The sequence below is a fragment of the Mus musculus genome, chromosome 7 (assembly GCF_000001635.26).
Source record: "Mus musculus strain C57BL/6J chromosome 7, GRCm38.p6 C57BL/6J".
Lineage (NCBI taxonomy): Eukaryota > Metazoa > Chordata > Mammalia > Rodentia > Muridae > Mus > Mus musculus.
This window is the reverse complement of record NC_000073.6, coordinates 35,792,240-35,811,320: the sequence shown is the minus strand read 5'-3', so window position 1 is coordinate 35,811,320 and position 19,081 is coordinate 35,792,240. Positions and strand designations below refer to the sequence as shown.

Sequence of the window (19,081 nt, the reverse complement as noted above, 5' to 3'; positions counted from 1 at the left end):
TGCAGAGAAGAGAGTGGCTTTATTGACAGAGACGACTGAAAATTGCTTAAAAATTGCCAATAACCAGTTCGCATTGAGGCAGAGAGACAGTCTGGCTGAAGCAAGCTCCCTGCTCCAGCGTGCAGCCCTGATGGGCCTCCTTTTGCCGCAGCCGGGAGTCTATGGCACATGCAGTCTGCAAGGAGCCTCCTGTCATCCTCAGAAGCATCCCCCACTCCTCTTCCACTCCCTGCCTGCTGCTGTGGTTTCCTGGATCCCCACCACACACCGTCACACATTCGGAGAATCACTGCCAGAAACTCAGCTCTTAGACTGATTCAGGGACCCAAGGTCACACCCTGGGTTGTAGTTGGACAAGGGAAATGGCTCACTTCCCACTGGAGTGCTCCTTGGCTTGACTGTGCAACCAAGATAGGCCACTAGATGTCACTACCATGGATAATGATGATGATGATGACGACGACGATGATGCTTCTCCTCTTCCTCGTCTCCCACCCCACCCATGTACTTTCCTCTGCTTTTTTCAGTGCTAGGAATAGAACCCACGGCATTGTCCGGCTAGGCCATTCTCACCCCCTAAATTCATGCCCTTACACCAGACCGTTGAGACAGAACCTCCAACAAGGAGAGCTGTAGACTAAATTCCACCTCAGCCTCCATGGCACAGCCTCTCCACTTATTATGACTGAGATCCTCAGGGAGATTTCCCTAAGTGAATTCCATCCAAACAGTAGAGCTGAAACGGAAGCCAGACCCCTGTCAGCTGGAGCAAGCACCAGGTGTGGTGATGGGTCTCTGCTTTCCTCCTCCTCTTCCTGGCTGTAGATGACTTCTGCACGTGCTCCTGTCTTATTTAGAACCTCATAGGGAATAAACGAAGAGGCTGGAGAGATGGCTCAGTGGTTAAGAACACTGGCTGTTTTGCAGAGGACCCAGGTTCTGTTCCCAGCACCTACCTGGAGGCTCACACCATCTATAACTCTAATTCCAGTAAATCAGAGACCCTCCTCTGGCCTCTGGAGGCACCAGGCATGCATGTGGTGCATAGACATACAGCAGGCAAAACACTCATACACATAATTTAAAAATAAGTAAATCTTTGGGTTTTTTTTTTCAAGAGTTGTGGTGATTTGAATAAGTGTAGCCCAGGGAGTGGCACTTTTAGGCAGTCCATCCTTGTTGGAGGAGGTGTGGCCTTGTTGGAGAAAGTGTGTCACTATGGGGATGGGCTTTGAGACCCTCCTCCTAGCTACTTGAGGACAGTCTTCTCCTGGGCCCCTTTGAATAAAGATGTAGAACTCTCATCTCCTCCAGGGACATGCCTGTCTAGACAGTGCCATGTTTCCTGTCTTGATGATAATGGACTGAACCTCTGAACCTACAAGCCAGCCCCAGTTAAATGTTGTCCTTATAGGAGTTGCCTTGTCCATAGTGTTTGTTCACAGCAGTAAAACCCAAACTGAGACAGAAATGTAAAGCCAGATTTCGGGTATGCACCTGTCATTCTGTCCTAGCTCAGGAGAGTGAGCCAGGAGAGTCAAAAGTTCAAGGTCAGCTTGGGCAAAATGGGGACCTTGCCAAAAAAAAAAAAAAAAAAATGAAGGGCAAAGGGGTAAAAAAATCTCACACCGCTAGAGATTTTATGATGTATGTATGTGTGTGTACCATGTGTATGTGTCTTATGTGTGTAAACATTAATGTGGACACACATGTGCCATGGCCCAGGTACAGAGGTCGGAGGACAACCTTAGATGTTCGCCGCTGCCTCCCACGTCATCTAAGACGGGGTCTCTTGGCCTCTTGACATCTGAAGCTTTCCTTGTCTCAGTCTCCCATGCTGTGCTAGGAATGCTGGGATTGCAGACACTCACACTAGGTGCCCAGTTTTTTGTGGGTCCTGAGGATTCAAACTCGGATCCTTGCACTTGCACCGTAGACACTTTTAACCCACTGAGCCAGCTTCCCGACCCCAGCACAGTGACTTCAGATGCCAGGGCACTGCAGAAGTAACAGGGGCTCTTACAGAGAATGAATGACAGGTGGGTAATTTACGATGGTTCTTGAGACCTGAACTATAATTATGAAGTATTTCTAGGTATATATTCAGGATGCAAAGTGTACAGAATCCAGAGCTAATGTTAATTTATTACTGACAGCTAGATATATGATAATATATCATATCTTTTTATCGTACATTCCTTCTGACTTACATCGAGCAAACTTTTCATTCATTAATAAAGTCAAGACTTGCCATTACTCTTAATGATGGAGTTCCATTTTGAACCCAGAGGACCTCCTGTAATTAAACTCTGAACCTCCACAGACTAGACATCTGAAGCTTAGAAAGAGGATAAATTGAACTTCTGGTTTTACAAGAGAGGTGAAAAATGTCAGAAAGACGGAGCCTACCTGCTCAGTGCCCTGGAAGAGAAAGGGCAAAATCAGAGGCGATTGCCAGTCACACTGTGACCTTTTCCCTCCCAACCCTACTGCTGGCCCTCCCCCTCTCCCCCCTCCACTCCCCCTCCCCCTCCCCCTCCCCCTCTCCCTCTGTCTCTTGCTCTCACTCTGTCTCTCACTCTGTCTCTCGATCTCACTCTGTCTCTCTGTTCTTTGCTTCCAGTGTGGGTTGCACACAGTAGGCAAGGGCTCTGTGCCACAGTTGTTTTTAAAGTCACAGCCCCTCCTTTACTTTTTAAGACAAGCTGACTCCAACCTCATTGTGATCCTCCTGCCTCTGCCTGCTGATTAAATGAGATTACAACAATTTTTTAAAAATTTATTTACATTTCAAGTGTTATCCCCTTTCCCGGTGTCACCCCTTCCTGGAAACTTCCTATCCCCTCTCCTCCTGCTTCTATGATGGTATTCCTCCACCCACCCACCCACTCCCACCTCCCCCACCCTCGATTCCCCTACACTGGGGCATCTATCCAGCCTTCATAGGACCAAGAACTTCTCCTCCCATTGATGCCTGACAAGGCCATCCTCTGCTACATATGCAGCTGGAGCCATGTGTACTCCTTTGTTGATGGCTTAGTCCCTGGGAGCCCTGGGTTCTCTGGCTGATTGATATTGTTGTTCTTCCTATGGAGTTGCAAACCCCTTCAGCTTCTTCAGTCCTTTCTCTAACTCCTCCATTGGGGACCCCGAACTCAGAGCAATGGTTGGCTACAAGCAATTGACTCTGCATTTGTCAGGCTCTGGCAGGGCCTCTCATGAGATAGCCACATCAGGCTCCTTTCAGCAAGCATTTCTTAGCATCCACAATAGTGTCGGAGTTTGGTGACTATCTGAGATGAATCCCCAGTGGGGCAGTCTCTGGATGGCCTTTCCTTCTGTCTCTGCTCTGCACTGTCTCCATATTTGCTCCTATGAGTATTTTGTTCTCCTTCTAAGAAGGACCGAAACACCCAAACTTTGGTCTTCCTTCTTCCTGTGCTCATGTTGTCTGTGAATTGTATCTTGGGTATTCAGTGCTTTTGTGCTAATATCCACTAATCATTGAATGAATTCCGTGTGTGTTCTTTTGTGATTGGGTTACCTCACTCAGGATGATATTTTCTAGGTCCAGTCATTTGTGTAAGAATTTCAGGAATTCATTGTTTTTAATAGCTTAGTAGTACTCCATTGTGTAAATATACCACATTTTCTGTATTCATTCCTCTATTAAAGGGCATCTGGGTTCTTTCTAGCTTCTGACTACTATAAATAAGGCTGCTATGAACATAGGGGAACATGTGTTCTTGTTATATGTTGGAGAATCTTTTAGGTATATGCCCAGGAGTGGTATAGCTAGGTCCTCAGGTAATACTCTGTCCAATTTTCTGAGGAACCACCACACTGACTTCCAGAGTGACTGTACCACCTTGCAAAGTGTCCTCTTTCTCCACATCCTTGCCAGCATCTGCTATCACCTGAGTCACCAGCAGGCAAGGGCTCTGTGCCACAGTTAGAGTCACAGCCCCTCCTTTACTTTTTAAGACAAGCTGCCTTCAACCTCATTGTGAACCTCCTGCCTCTGCCTGCTGATTGGATGAGATTACAGCAATATTTCTTTTAAAAAAAAAAATTCTTAAGGGTTATTTTTATTTTTACTTTAAATTTTTGGATTTTATCTGCATGTATATAAGAGTACTTCACCCATGCCAGGTGCTCTCAGAGACACCAGATCCCCAGAACTAGACTTCTAGGCAATTGTGAGCCTCCATGTAGGTGCTGGGAATCTAACCTAGGTCCTCTCGACTAGCAGCCAGTGCTCTTAACCAAGAGACATCTCTTGGGGCCCAATCTTTCATTTTCTGAGACAAAATACTTGTTTTTAAAAGATCATAAAACAAAAGCTATATTACTTCCATCCAGTGTAGTGGCAAATGTCTGTAATCACAGCACTTGGGAGGCTGAAGCAGGAACATATGTGGCTCTAGGCCAGGGAAAATCTGACTCAAAAAGAAAAAAAAAATCTTTTTTTATACAGGTCATTTACCTCATTCAATTCTCGGCGCTAATCAGAAGACTTCCATGACTAATCCACAAGAAAGCTAAGACGAAGTGTCCTTCAGAGGTATCATAGCTTAAAAGACTGGCATTTATTCAATGTGTGTGTGTGTGTGTGTGTAGTTGTGCGTGTAGAGGTCAGAGAACAACTTTCAGGAATGATTTCTGTCTCCCTCCACTGTGTAGTCCAGGTCTTCCGGCTTGGCTATAGCACCTCTGGGGCATGTCGCTCACTCAGAAACAAGACTTCCTCAGGTCCAGTCCTGGCGGCTCACTCAGTTTCCTGCCGGTTACCAACTTGAAACTTACTGCACTTTCTGTGTTACTGAGATGTAAACACTGTGCTGGTTTCAGTTGCATCAGACTCCATGGTCACGTACATGATACAAGCCCAGGATACTGGCAGAAGTGAAACCTTTAACCTTATCAACTAATTAAGGACCCCAAAGGAGAATGAGGAGGTATGTGAGACAGGGACTTGGTTATCAGGGTCATCTCTCATCTGAGAACAGAATCAGATCCCATTGAACAGGGGCTAGATAATTGCATAAGTAAGTGTCCTATCTGGAACATGAAATCTTGCTATGGCTGCTTAATTAAATCATGATAAAACCATTCTGTGTCTGGTGCGAGGTGCTGAGAGTTCATTGTCCACAAGTTTAATGGAACAACGACTGGGTCTTTGCATTCCTTTGACTTTAAAAAACGTTTACTACAACCTTTCTGGAGAGCAACTTTTTCTAAAAAAAAAAAAAAAGTCATATTAAGCAAAACTAGTGGTGCAGGCCTTTGACATCAGTACACAGAAGAGAGAGATGGGAAATGGGAGATAGAGATGTAAAAATGGGAGATTCAAGCTAACCCGGGGCTACAGAAGTGAGTTCAAGACCAGCCTGGGTAACTCTGTGAAAGTGTATCTCAAAATAAAAAGGGAAGGGGACCTGGGGGTGTAACTCAGTGGCAAAGAACTTGGCTAGGAGGTGTGGAGTCCTGGAGTCCAGCCACAGCACTACAAAAGTGTGTGTGTGTATGTGTGCGCACATATGTGTGTGCACGTGCACATATGAACTCAGATATATATACACATGTGCATGAATGTGTAAGTGTAGGTATATGTACATAAGTGTGTACACAAACCAGCTTGGAGAGCAATGGGTTTATTTGGCTTACAGGTTACAGCATTATCACCAGGGAAGCAAGGACAATAGCTAAATCAGAGGCCATGGAGGAGTGCTGCTTACTGGCTTGCTACCCGCGGGTTGTTCAGCACACTTTCACATACAACAAGGGGAAGGGAAAACATTGTCAGATTTGATCCTGGTTCCTCCTTTCATGCTTTCCTATCTGGGGCTAACCCTAATGTCTTTCTCCTTCTAGCCTTCCATGCTAATTCCTCCTTCCCCCATACTTCGCCTCTAACTTGTAACTGAAAAGAATCCCTCAGCCCTTGATTTTCATTTCTTCACTATTTGGCCCAAATGGTGAAGGAGTCTGTGAGCCACCAGAGAGAATTCTAACTCTGCTGGTTTTCCAACACCCAAAGGCTGGTGACCTGTTTTCAAAGATTTGCTTTTATTTGTGGGGTGGGGCAGGGCGGGTATGTGAAAATGAATGCTGACACTCATGGAATCCAGAGATGCCAGACCTCCCCCACACACCTCACTCCCCCCTGACCCCCGGAGCTGGAGAGACGACTGATTGGGAGTGTTAGGATGGACCCCTGCTTACCCTTGCACAAGCTAGGAAACCCCATCTGCCCTCCTTCCTCGCAACCCCACCCACAAACAAAGGAAGGGCTCCAAGTGCCCAGGCTGTTGCAACCTCCTCCTCTGATGCTGCCAGCCACCCCAGTCCCCTCAGTCCCCAGTACGCTCAGCTCTTGGGCACAAACCCAGCTTACTGCTGACATATCATCACCCTTCGCCTACAGTCTATAAAACTACCTCACCCTAGTCCGGATGCACGATTTGCCCCGCCCGGTTCTTTGCGACCCGACCCGTGGATCCCACCTGAGAACGGCATCTAATAAACCTGGCTTTATCTATCTCTAGTCTGGTCTAATCTGGTCTATATCTGCGTCATCTGTAGCGAGAAGAAGCCCATCCATGAGCTGAGGGGGTGTGAGCTGCCTGGCATGGGTGCTGAGAACCAATACGTCTTCTGCAAGAGCAGAATCCACTCTTAACCATTCAGTCATCTCTGTAACCCCCCAGCTGGTAAACTTTTATCCAGAGACACAGCAAATAAGATGGCTGCCGTACCTAAACCATTACTTTTTCGTATGTATTTTGACGACTCAAAACCCAACCTGCTTGAAGTGGGTTCTAAATATACCAGGAAACATCCAAAAGGTATCTCACCTAACAAGGCCAGCCTGGCGCTATCACTACGATCCTCCCTAAAGTCCTTCCTCTGGCCACGCCCACCCATTGAATCCAGACCCAAGCTCGTGGCTCTGCCATTCCTGCTAGCCCCTACCTGCCGGCTTATTCTTGGGTTGAAAGCTGGGTGAGATTGCTTCTCTCAGTTTGTATTCATGGTATTAGCACAGGACCCAACAGGGTTTGTTACAGCAGAGCAGATACTTCACGGAAACAGATCCAAACGACAAACATGACGGCTCGCTCGGAGTTATTACCGCAAGCTCACCAAGTCAGACCTTACAACTCCTGAAAAATCTTTCAAGGACCGCAAGAAGGTTCAGTTGGTAAAAGAACTTTCTATCAAAGCTGCAACCCGAGTTCAACCCTTGGGACCTACACGGGAGAAAAAGTGAACCAACTCCAGAAAATTGTCCTCTGTCTTCCACACACGAATCAATAAATGCTTTTTTAAATTTTAAACATAAAAAAAAAAAAGAAAGTATTTTTGACCCAGAGCCAGCACTGCCTCTCATCAGACATACGGTTAGGACCTCTACATTTTTCAGCATACGATGCCTGAAAAAAATAATAGCTCCAATTAGAGCCTGGTATGGTGGAGACACATCTACTCTCCCAAGCTACCCTGGAGGGCTGAGGCAGGAGGTTCACAACTTCAAATGTCTGCCTGGGCTAACTACATAAGGAATTAGAAGCCAGGATGAGTTGTTTCAGGAAACTCAATAGCTCAGTGGAAGAGCATTTATCTAGGAGGTATGTGGTTCAATGGGTAAAGGTACTCGCTGCCAAGTCTGAAGGTTTGAGTTCAATATCAGAACCCATACCATGGAAGGAAAGAACAGACTCCTGAAAATTCTCCTCTGACCACAAGTCTCCACAAATAACAATAAATAAATACGTAGATAATATTTTGTGTGTGTGAATGGCTTACTTATCTGTATACCTGAGCACCATGTGTGTGTCTGGAGTCTGTGGAGGTCAGAAGAAGGCCAGAGCTTCTGAGTCCCTGGAAGTGGAGTTACACATGGTTGTGAGCCACTGTATGAGTGCTGGAAACCAAACCTGTGTCCTCTATAAGAGCAACCACGGAGCCATCGCTCCAACCCTCGCTCCAGCCATCACTCCAGCCATCGCTCCAGCCCTCGATAAACTTTAAAAAAAAAAAAAAAAAAAAAAGTCCAGCCAGATTCACAAGCACAAGGATGTAAAGAACGATGGGGTAAATGAGGGGATGAAGAATGCCCCAGCAGGTTGAGGCCACAGTGGATATCAACTGAGTTCTAGACCAACACCAGCTCTGACAGGACCTGGATGGCCACAGCATCTGCCCAGAGCCTTAAGGCCCTTTCTGCCAGAGGGCGTGGTCTGTGGTGGCTCCACCCCACCACAGCCCCGCCCACGCCGCGCGCCTCCAGGCTCACCTGACCGGCTCGCCGCTCACGTGATCTGTCTCGGCGCCGCCATCTTGGAGCCACGGCCGAGGAAGGGGCAAAAAGGGGGAAAGAGAGGGAAAGGAGTCGGGAGCGAGGCGGACGAGGGCGAGGGTACGGTGGGGTCCCGGCCGGCCAAAGGAGGCTCGCAGGAGCAGCAGCCCGCCGCCCGACCGCAGGTACCGCGCCCCGGGCCGCCCCTCCGCTTGAGCGCCGCCGGCCATGTGCGGCCTCGCTGGTGACGCCCGCTTCCTCCTCGCCGGTGACGCCCGCGGCACTGCCACGCACCCGAGCCTGAGCTCCAGGGCCCTGTGTGTACTGTCGTCCCTCTGTCGGGCCTGTGGAGACCCCGGGCCCGCCGTGCCGCTGGGGGTGGGGGTCCCGTTGCTCCCCAGGTCCCGCTGAAGCGCCTTTGCCTTCTGGAGACGTGAAAGCGCTTAGGCCAGCCAGGATGGAGCTTAAGTTTCTTTAATCCCCCGTCCTTTAAGCACTGCGTGGTGTAGGAAATGCCAGCGCAAACGAAAAATAGCAATCGTGGCCTCCCACACGTACACATCCTCTGGGATTGACTGATCTTTCCAGAGATCGCTGAGACCATTGGTGAAAGTGCCCACCTTTCCAGACCTGGGGCATCCCGATCGTTGTTTGGAGTCCGAGGCCTGGGTGATTAATTAGGTCCAGGCAGCCACCCCCACCAAAGGTTGCTGACAGTGGACAGGAATTTGCTTTCAGTCTACATGGCCCAAGGCAATTACTGGATTTACCCCCTTTTCTGTCTGAGTTTGTACTTTCTACTCTACTGGTCTGATTCTGTGTATGGATTGCTATATTGATTAAAAAGAGAAAGTTTGACCCTTCATTCCTTTACCATGGTAACTCTGGAAACTCGGAGGATGCCCTAGCGGTGTACTAATTTTACTTAACTGTAATCGCTAAGTTACTTTCTAAGGGAACCGAATAAGCCTACTTTAAAGCAACAATAGGAAAACAGTAGCCAAAAAAAAAAAGGAGGACCAGGGCAGGAAACTGCTTTGGAGAATATATAGGTCAAGCCACGTTGTCGCATCTTTTCATGGTACTCTTCTGCCCACTGTGTTTGACTAATTTACATAATCACCCCTTAGGCTGTAATTTCGGTTAAAGTTAGAATAGCAATATGTCATTTATTATTCCATATTGGTTAGAAAATTATGTCAGTAAAAGCAGTAGTTTGCTGAGTGAATTACTTACATGGAGGGGGAGGTTTAAAATATACAATTGTTAGAAGTTTTCCAGGCTGATTTGTTTTAGCTTCTGCAAAATCCTCTACTTGTTAAGTAAATTATGTAAATTTGCCTCACACAATTACATTGCATGAACAGCTTTCCGAAATTTCTTTTCAATGTTAAGTATTGGAAGTTTCTTCACTGCCGAAATAAGTTACTGTGTTTCGCCCGCCAATGGAGAGACGTGTTTGATGGTGTTTATTTCCTTCTTGGCCACAGCTGGATTGTGAATATCGATCCAGGAGACTATCTGTTTCAGAAATTGATTGGAAAGACACTGGCTCTGCCACTAACAGCCATGTAACCTTGGGTAAGTCACTTACATCTCACTGAGATGCCTTATTTATAAACCGCCACCACTGTGACTGGACCCACAGAACTCTGAGCAAACGAAGCTGTTTGCTGCTGCCTAGCATCCATCCGGTGCTGTTACTTGATCATGCTCACCTTGAGCATGGAAAGGGAAATCGGTATACTAGGGAAAGCGTGGTTTGAGTTCTGAAGCCAGGCACTGTTTCACGTCTGTGAGCCTCAGAGGTGTTCCTTGACACTTTGTGTCCAAAGAAGGGCTTGGCCACCAGGAATTACAGGAATATTACAGGAAATGGACGCAGGCCTAATTCTGGGTTTGCAGCTCCAGGACAGGTGGTCTTCAGCGCTATGTTTGGCATGTGTGTTTCATAAATTACAATGAAGCTGAACACTACTTGATGTTAGCTACGACTGTGTTTTAATTGTAGCTGCAAAGTCAAAATATTGTCCCAGGCTAGGTGCAGGTAAGACACTCTATACTATGAAACCAGTATACTTCTGTATTTATACTCCAGTTTTTCTCTCAGTTGCTATTATTACATTGAGCTGAGAAGATTTTAAATAAATTGTAACTGACCTTTGTAAGATGTGAAGTAAAACTAGCTTTTAGGTTACTTTTAATAGGCAGTTTGTGATTCCATCTCTAAAAGTTCATCCAGCTTTCCCCTCACATTTCACACCAGAAGAAGCTAAAACAAAGAGTGACTCGCCTGGATCATGCAGCCAGGGCACTTCAGAGAACAGAGGAACCCTACCTTCTTTTGGCTAAAACAGATGTCTGAAAGAGTGTGAAATTCATTGGCCATCGCTTCTGTTGTTTTGGTGTGGGGTTTTGTTTGTTTATTTACTTAGTTGGAAAAACGAAATGCATACTCTAAAAGAAGATTTCTTTATATCGTCTTTCTCTCTTTGTATATACCCAGAAAATTAGAGCCTTTCTTCAAGCCCACATGAATCATTTCGCTCAGTTCTACATGTAGCCATACTGCTATAACTAAAAGGAACTAATTACATACACAAATACACCAAATAGCAAATTACAAGAAAATAAAGACAACTGAATTTGTTCACTTTTCTTGGGAAAGACATTAATTACAAGCTTTTCCCTGTGGATGACTGTTGTCAGGGACTCGGTATGAAAGACTGTAGAACACTGCTGGTTTAGGAGAGTACCTAATTCACTTGTTCTGACTGGGTCTTCTGATCTAGTGGTTACAAAAAAGCTATCTCCCTCGTGGCTAACATTTCTAGGCTTGTGTCTTGGTGAACCTTGCAGTGCAGTGATTTTTATCTGTTCACTACCTTAGAGAGCATGCTAATTCCTATTGTAAGATGTTCGTGTTAGAGTTTTAGAGTAGGCTTTCTCATTTCTCAACCTTTCTTGTCACTCTTAGCCTTGCATTTACAGCAGAGAAGCAAATAGCTCTCAAATCAGGATAACTGAAGGAGGTTATATTTACAAAGATAATATTACCAGGTATTGGCCTTCTATTCGCAGGCCACAGAGTGATGGTGTTAGTGGGAGAAGCAGCATCAGGAGAACAGAAGTGCCAAAGCCAGAAATAGATTTGTAGAGAGCAGCCATCCAGGAAGAACTGACCTGTTAAGAAGCAACCAATCCGGGGCTGGTGAGTTGGCTCAGTGGTTAAGAGCACCGACTGCTCTTCCGAAGGTCCTGAGTTCAAATCCCAGCATCCACATGGGGCGGGGGAAAAAAAAACTAAAGAACAAAAAGCAACCAATCCAGGGTGACCTAGAAGCAGAAACCAGGACATTGACTGCCCTGTTCCTTCTCACCTGTGTTCCTCTCCATTTGCAGTGCCCTGCCAGAGGACTAGGAAGCAGAGTCCCATAGAGAGAAGGCCACAAGGGGCCCAGAGAGCACAGGTGGTGATGTCTCCACACCCCTAGATGCTGGGGACTAAGATGGAACTTTCTGGTTTCTTTAACAGTTCGGTTACATCGAGTGATGTTTTTCTGGACGCTGTCTTGTGAGAGGGCATGTGACGTTTTACTGAACATAAACACTTGAGCGGACTCATGATATTTAGGAAGAATATAAATAGAGCCCCACAAACACTGAGAAAACGCGCTTGCATTGCAGTACCACGTACTTCTTTGCTGGTGTTCACTTTGTAGAGAGAAACACACCAAAGAACTTCTCATGGTATTCCGGCTGATTCTGGCCGCTTCTGCTAACTGGTGCCAATTTGGCTGAGCCTTGCTGTTTCTGCTGGATTGTGCCACTACTGCTGATTCATGGTTGGTGTTTGCTATTTAACTGGACTGTTGGTATCCGACAATAAAGATTGGAATTACCCCAAGGGACTACTTCTAAACAGGTCCACAACTCTCTTTTCCTAGTAACCTTCTTTTTCCCCTACTTCTGGTTGATGGGTTAGAAGGAAGATTGCAGAGTTTAAGAACCCTAAATAAAGTAAGTTTTGAACAATCTAACCCTACAGGGACCAGTGGATATACTGCCTTTTCCAGAAGCCTTGTGCTTGCTCTCTGCGCAGAGGAGCCTTCTCTTACTTAGGATTTGGCCATATATACTTAGCCTTCATGTTACCACAGCGTTGGAAAGCCAACATTAGTCTTCTCTAGCTTCTCCATGTGCTTATCTATGTTCACCTTCGAGTAACTATGTCAGTGTAAAAGCCTGGCCTACCTACTTGCTGTGTGCCTTGCACATGGTGATGTTGAGGGTGGGTGTATTTGGTTTGTTTTTATTATGAAAAACTTTAGTCATTTGTACAAGTAGAAAGAAGAGTATAATGAAGAGGTAATCATGCCACCTTCACTGACAGAATTACTTCTCCCTCTATCACCTTCTTCCACAGTCCTACCCTACTTTTGTCCCCCAGCATCATTTCTTTCAGCTGTGTTTGCTTCGGTCTCTTAAGTCCAAGGATGGAATTCAGATTATCGTGATCCGTGGTGTGATTTGAGTCACTAGTACTGTATGCTGACTCTTTTTCATCTCTAGTTCAAATGAATTTTATTAGCTCACTTGACATATTAAATTATATATAAATATCTACATATTTATATGTACAATGTATATAGTACACATAGGCTGCATGAATGCCATAAGGAAAAAAATAGGAAATTAAAGACGTAGTTGGTTTTAGTGACCTCCTCTCTTGTGTACAGTGGCTGTTTGTGACCTTTTATTTAACAGACTTTCCTTTTAATGAGTTTTTGCTTGCTTGTTGGTTTTGCCTGCAGACCTAAACTGGTTTTTTCAGGTGCTTCTTGATGCGTTTTATGTTGTCATATCGGTTTGATAGCTGCCTTACTGTACTTATCCCCAAATGTATGCAGCCTCTAAAATGAGATACTTACATAAATGTTCTAGGGAAATTGGAGCATCTGCTGCAAGTTGCCATTAGCTCTTAATGCCTGAGCACACGCAGCTCTGAAAGTGAGTGTGTGTCAGAGTCTTTTGTATTAGCCGTTTTCTTGGGCTAAGATGAACTCCTCCTCTTGACTTCACTTTCTTTTTAAGAAGCACACTGAACTATCCATGGGGAGCAATTTGCACTGCTCTGTCTTCCTCCTGTTGGATCATTAAGTAGAAGAGAGGAATCAGGAGTCACCTTTGTAACACTAGGTGTGAAGTCTGTTGAACAAACATTAAATGTTCACCAAGTTATCAGCTAGCCTGTGTGGCTCTTACACCCACAGGAAGGGAGATCTTGTATTTACAATACTATACGTTGTATCTGGCCAAGAAACTGAAAATGCTGTGAATTTGTTACTTTTATTATGTAACTAATATATTGTTAACAGTTGAACTGAATGGCAACAGAATTCCTTCAGTTATGACCCCACAGGGGAATCAGCAGTCACATGAAGAACCACAGCTTCCCTTGGCCAAAACCCACTGGGTTCTTGTTTTGCTTCAAGTGTGTCTGTGCATCTACTTGCATGAGTCGTCTTTTCTGCTAAAGAGTCACTGTTTCTGCTAAAGTAGCTCACCAGCCAATCCCCAGGCTGATTCCACCTCACTCCACCTGACTCCCTGACTCCATCCCCAGTGCTGGGGTTATAGGTGTGTGCTACAATGCCCAGTACAGTTTTCACATGAGTTCTGGGAATCCAACCTCAGGCCCTCGTACATGCAACAAGCGCTTTATCCATGAAGCCATCTCCCTAGCCCCTAAAACTGGAGTCTTCAGACAGTGAGATGTGTTTTAAGATGCCACAAAAAGGTTTTTTTGGTCATTGTTTCCCCCTGAAGAACTACACTGTCCTTTATCAGTCTCTCCTGTAGCAACTCAAACTTTGGTGTCTCAATCTAAAAAGATTTGTTCCTTCTGAGACACAACAAAAAGACACAAATGTTCTTAGAGGGATTTTTAGAGCTGAGATGGCTATGTTATTATGGTTCTGGAATATTCCCCTTCATGAGGTGGTTGTTACAGGCTACCCCTAGGAGAAAAAAGCTGATTTTTAGCTAGGAATAAAACATGTGCATTTTATCTGACATGGACCTAGATAAAGACAACTCAAGATGGAGAAAGTGGCACATAGGACAAAAAGGCAACAGTGTGGCCAGAGACTTCGGAAAGGGGCAAGCCCAAGTGCAGGCGAGGAGTTCCCTAGGAGCCTGCCTGGTGCAGTGCCGTAGGTATGCTCCTGGCTGGGAACTAAAGCCCTCATGCAGGATTCAGCCCTGTAGAGAGAAGAGTGCAAAACTGGAGTTTAAGAATGATTCCTAGTTTTTGGTCTGTAACTTGTGGTGCTGAAAATCTTGTTGGCATTTATTGAATGTTGTGAGCTAGGTTCCAGAATGTACCTAAAATGTGGAAAAACAAAACTTGTTGCTGGAAAAGAGCCTAAACTTAAAACTTCGGTCCAAGTCAACAAAATAATCTCAATTTAAGTCAAAGGAAATGTCTGAAGAGAAAGGGCTGCCAGGAAGTGTAAAGGAGATTCTGAGGCCTCCAGAGGGAGGGTGATGTTGCTCCTAAGCGCTGTGTACCTTGCTGCATTATTCTGTGCGCCTGCAGGAAACACTTCCCGGCCTCTGTCTGGCACTGAGCCAGAACCAGAATGACAGCGTTTGCTTCCTAAGCCCATCCCCTGCTCAGGAGAGAGACACGGATGGGGATGGGGAACATCTGACCACTGATGCGACCTCTAGGAAGCCACAGCAGAGTTTGTGGTTTATCTGGCGGACCATAAACCAAAGGAAAGAAAGGAGGAAGTAGATCATTGCTCTTATTTAGTTTCATTTGCAAAGTACTTCCCAAAATTCAGTATTCCTTATAGTAGGATGTGAATATATTTTCAGAATTTCAAAAATTTGAGCAGAGAAGTGTGATTTTTCGTTATCTACAGTTAAAATTTGGCATAAGAAATAGTTTATCCAGAGTTACATGAAATCATGTTGGCTTCACAGACTGATGCTTTCCAGTAGCTCGAGGTGACTCCACAGGCCCCAAGGATGGCTGTTTCTTTAAACAAAGAATCATGTCTCTTTAGTTCTAGAATCTCAAGGGTTTCTTTAAACAAAGAGTCATGTCTCTTTAGTTCTAGAATTGCAAGGGATTCAAGGGACATTAGTTCTAGAATCTCAAGGAGGCTGGGTGACAGGATAAGGTGTTAAAGTCTTACCCAAGGAACAGGGTCTTTATCTGTCTCTAGGAGACCGTTTCAAAAAGGAATTCTGAGCTGTTTAAGTCTATTAGGGACAGTTGGGTGCATTGATAGGAACCTCCCAACTTAGAAGATATTTAAACATTTCAGTCAGACACCAGAGTTGACATTATCCCATAACCCATGCTCTCTGCTGTGCACTGTCTCTAGATATGGAAGAAAGCAGCAGCATTGCCATGTTGGTGCAAGAGATTGGAGAACCGGAGGCTGTGTTAACTGCTGAAGGAGTCCTCAGCCCTTCCTCAGAAGTTGACCAACAAAGAAAAGCTAAAGCAGATCCATTGGTCCACGTTATCCAGAAGCTAAGCAAGATAGTGGGGCATGAGAAGTCACAAAAATGTCTACTGATTGGGAAAAAGCGCCCACGTCCAAGTGAGACAGCAAACTCTCTTGAAAAGCTAGAGAACTGTGAGATTCCAGCTAAAGCCACTGAGTCCCCTGCTGCTGGGGTTAGGAAAACCGAGATGTCACAGGCAAGTTCCACTCTTGCTTCAAATGATGGGAAGGCTATGTCCTACCAGTGTAGCCTTTGTAAGTTCCTGTCACCATCCTTTTCTGTGCTGAAAGAGCACGTCAAGCAGCATGGGCAGCAGCATGACGTGATGCTCATGTGCTCGGAGTGCCACGCCACCTCCAGGAGCCAGCAGGAGCTCGAAGCGCACGTGGTGAGTGAGCACGAGAACAGTGCCAGTAGCCAGGCCCGGTCCAGCCCCTCCGGTCAGGGAGCCACAGAAAGAAAGAGTGAGACCATGGTAGACATCCCAGTGAACATGGGCAGTCCACAGACCCATGCTGTCCAGAGTGCAGCCATGGCAGAGTCGGGTCGGAGGAAGTGGTATGCATATGAACAGTATGGCATGTACCGGTGCTTATTCTGTAGCTACACCTGCGGCCAGCAGCGGATGTTAAAGACACATGCTTGGAAACATGCAGGGGAAGTTAACTGCTCCTACCCAATCTTTGAGAATGAAAATGAGCCCCTTGGCCTTCTGGCTTCTTCTATGTCTGCTGCACCTGGTGGGGTTGATGCAGTTGTCATTGCTATTGGGGACAGCGAGCTGAGCATCCACAATGGGCCATCTGTACAAGTACAGATTTGCAGCTCTGACCCACCGTCTTCATCTCCTTTAGAACAAAGCACAGAGGAGGGAGTACACCTAAACCAGGCAGTCACGCTGGACGCTAACGAGGAAGAAATGCTGGAGGTGATGTCTGATTCCGAGGAGAATCTCTTTGCTGATAGTTTGCTATCTTCAGCACAGAAAATCATTAGCAGTAGCCCAAACAAAAAAGGTCACGTGAATGTCATTGTGGAACGTTTGCCAAGTGCTGAAGAAACCCTCCCACCAAAACATTTCCTCATTAATGCCGAAATGGAAGAGGGGAAGAGCCCGAGCCCCTCCGAAGCCCAGACTGGGTGTGTAGGAGCAGGAAATATGTACCATGCTGATAAATGTACTGTTGATATTGGGGGGTTGATCATCGGCTGGAGCAGTGCAGAGAAGAAAGACAGTGAGCTAAGTAAGGGCCTGGCTCCTGATGAGAATGCCCCACCAGGACGGAGAAGGACAAATTCTGAGTCTCTCAGGCTGCACTCCTTAGCTGCAGAAGCCCTTGTCACCATGCCGATAAGAGCTGCTGAACTAACAAGAGCCAGCCTTGGGCACTATGGGGACATAAACCTTTTAGATCCAGACACTGGACAAAGGCAGGTCAGTGGTCCATTGGCAACATACTCAAAAAAAATCATGTCTCCTCTTAAGAATTCTACAGATGGAGTAACAAGTTTTAACCAAAGCAATTCCACTGTGGTAGCTCTCCCAGAGGGAAGGCAGGAATTGTCAGATGGGCAAGTTAAGACAGGCATCAGTATGTCCCTTCTTACCGTAATAGAAAAACTGAGAGAAAGGACAGACCAGAATGCATCAGATGATGACATTTTGAAAGAGTTGCAGGACAATGCCCAGTGTCAGCCCAACAGCGATGGGAGTTTGTTGGGGTCCAACGTGGTGGAGTACATCCCAGATGCCGAGCGGCCCTACCGATGCCGCCTGTGCAACTACTCAAGTGGCAACAGGGGCTACATCAAGCAGCACCTGCGTGTCCATCGGCAGAGGCAGCCTTACCAGTGTCCTATCTGTGAGCACATAGCTGAGAACAGCAAAGACTTGGAAAGCCACATGATCAACCACTGTAAAACCAGAATACACCAATGTAAGCAGTGCAAAGAATCTTTCCATTACAAGGTGAGCGGCGGTCTCAAGGGTTGGCAGGGACTTTATAGCTGTAGTCCAGCCACCCCAGTTTGTTTATCAATGAAAATGAGTTCCAGAGAAGTTTGGTAATTTGCCCAAAGGTACCCCCAACAAATTACCATTGAAGATAGGTCTGGAAGCTAAGTCTCCATGGTTGCTGTCCAGAGCTTTCCCTTAGTCTGATGCCGTGCCCTTTGCAGCCTCAGCGCCTGTTGCTTTCATGTTTTCCTGTGTGTGTGTGTGTGTGTGTGTGTGTGTGTGTGTGTGTGTGAAGCACGGGTTTTCACTTAGAAGGGAACATAGCGTAGACTGACAGGCACGTGTCTGACGGCAAAGGCTAACTGTGCATCTGCACACAGACCAGTATTCCCTGCACTCATAGCAGCTGCTACACAACCAGCAAACAGTGGTCTCTCACTGCAGAAGGGAAGCAGCCTGTGAGACCTGCTAGGAGGCAGCACAAGAGAAATGATACCATATTTGCTATTGCTGGACACTTTGAGGGACTTTGTTAGGAACCAACTCCAAGACCTCACACCAGCTAGGCAAATGCTTGCCTACCTGTGAAGTGCATTCCCAGCCCTTGTTTTTGTGAGAGTCCTCCTGAATGTCCCAGGCAGAACTTGAACTTGCAGTCTTTCAGGCTCCCTCCTGTGTGCTGAGGTTACGGGGCTATACCCCCACACATAGCCATTGAATAGACTTCTGTGGACTTTCAAGGCAGGTGTTTATCTTAAGTATTGAGCCAGCAGCCAGCAGAAAATGGCTTTTATCCTCTGTAAAGGGTACCTGTAGTCAATCCTAGGTCATTATTGACTTGCAGTCCCTCAGTGTGCCAGGTATTGAAAGTGAATCTTTATTGGCCAACTGGGGCTTAGACTTGGTCTCACAGATTACCTACAGTTGGAGTTTAGATGGTTAAAAAGGAGCAAAGGTTGCTCTGCCCGAGGCTCATGGGCACACGGATTACTCTTGTGAAATTCCAAATAGCGCATCCAGAGAGGTCCCAACAGCGAGTTCCAGGAGTATCTAGAGATGCTTTTGCTGCCTCTGTCCTCCTGATTTGGGGTGGAGTTAGTTCCTGTGACATGTCTAGCTGGTCTCAGACTCAGAAGTTAACAAGAGCGCCTGTGTTTGCTGGATAAGGTTTTGTTTGCAGGAATGTCGAGTCATCCCCTAACCATCTGCTCCTTCATCTCTGGCCTGCTTGCTGTGTGGGAAGCATGCCTGTCGTGGGGTGTTTACCTCAGAAAACAGGCCTCTCTTCAGAGAAC

At 46.1% G+C, this 19,081-nt stretch overlaps 1 protein-coding gene and 1 long non-coding RNA gene across 4 annotated transcripts in view; one reads left to right on the top strand and one right to left on the bottom strand.

Annotated features, from left to right (window-relative positions):
* E130304I02Rik (RIKEN cDNA E130304I02 gene) overlaps window positions 1-8,729 on the bottom strand; it is a 35,483-nt gene extending 26,754 nt beyond the window's left edge. The window contains exon 1 of the long non-coding RNA NR_033567.1: window positions 8,300-8,729. This is a non-coding gene — a long non-coding RNA (RIKEN cDNA E130304I02 gene). The remainder of the gene's footprint in view (window positions 1-8,299) is intronic.
* Zfp507 (zinc finger protein 507) overlaps window positions 8,321-19,081 on the top strand; it is a 30,658-nt gene continuing 19,897 nt past the window's right edge. The window contains exons 1-4 of one of the 3 annotated variants that reach the window (XM_030242902.1): window positions 8,321-8,487; window positions 9,793-9,883; window positions 11,384-11,513; window positions 15,703-17,798. In XM_030242902.1, the coding sequence (XP_030098762.1) occupies window positions 15,705-17,798 (2,094 nt within the window). In that variant the 5' untranslated portion in view covers window positions 8,321-8,487; window positions 9,793-9,883; window positions 11,384-11,513; window positions 15,703-15,704. The remainder of the gene's footprint in view (window positions 8,488-9,792; window positions 9,884-11,383; window positions 11,514-15,702; window positions 17,799-19,081) is intronic. The other 2 variants (XM_006540298.2, NM_177739.3) reach the window with 2 other exon arrangements.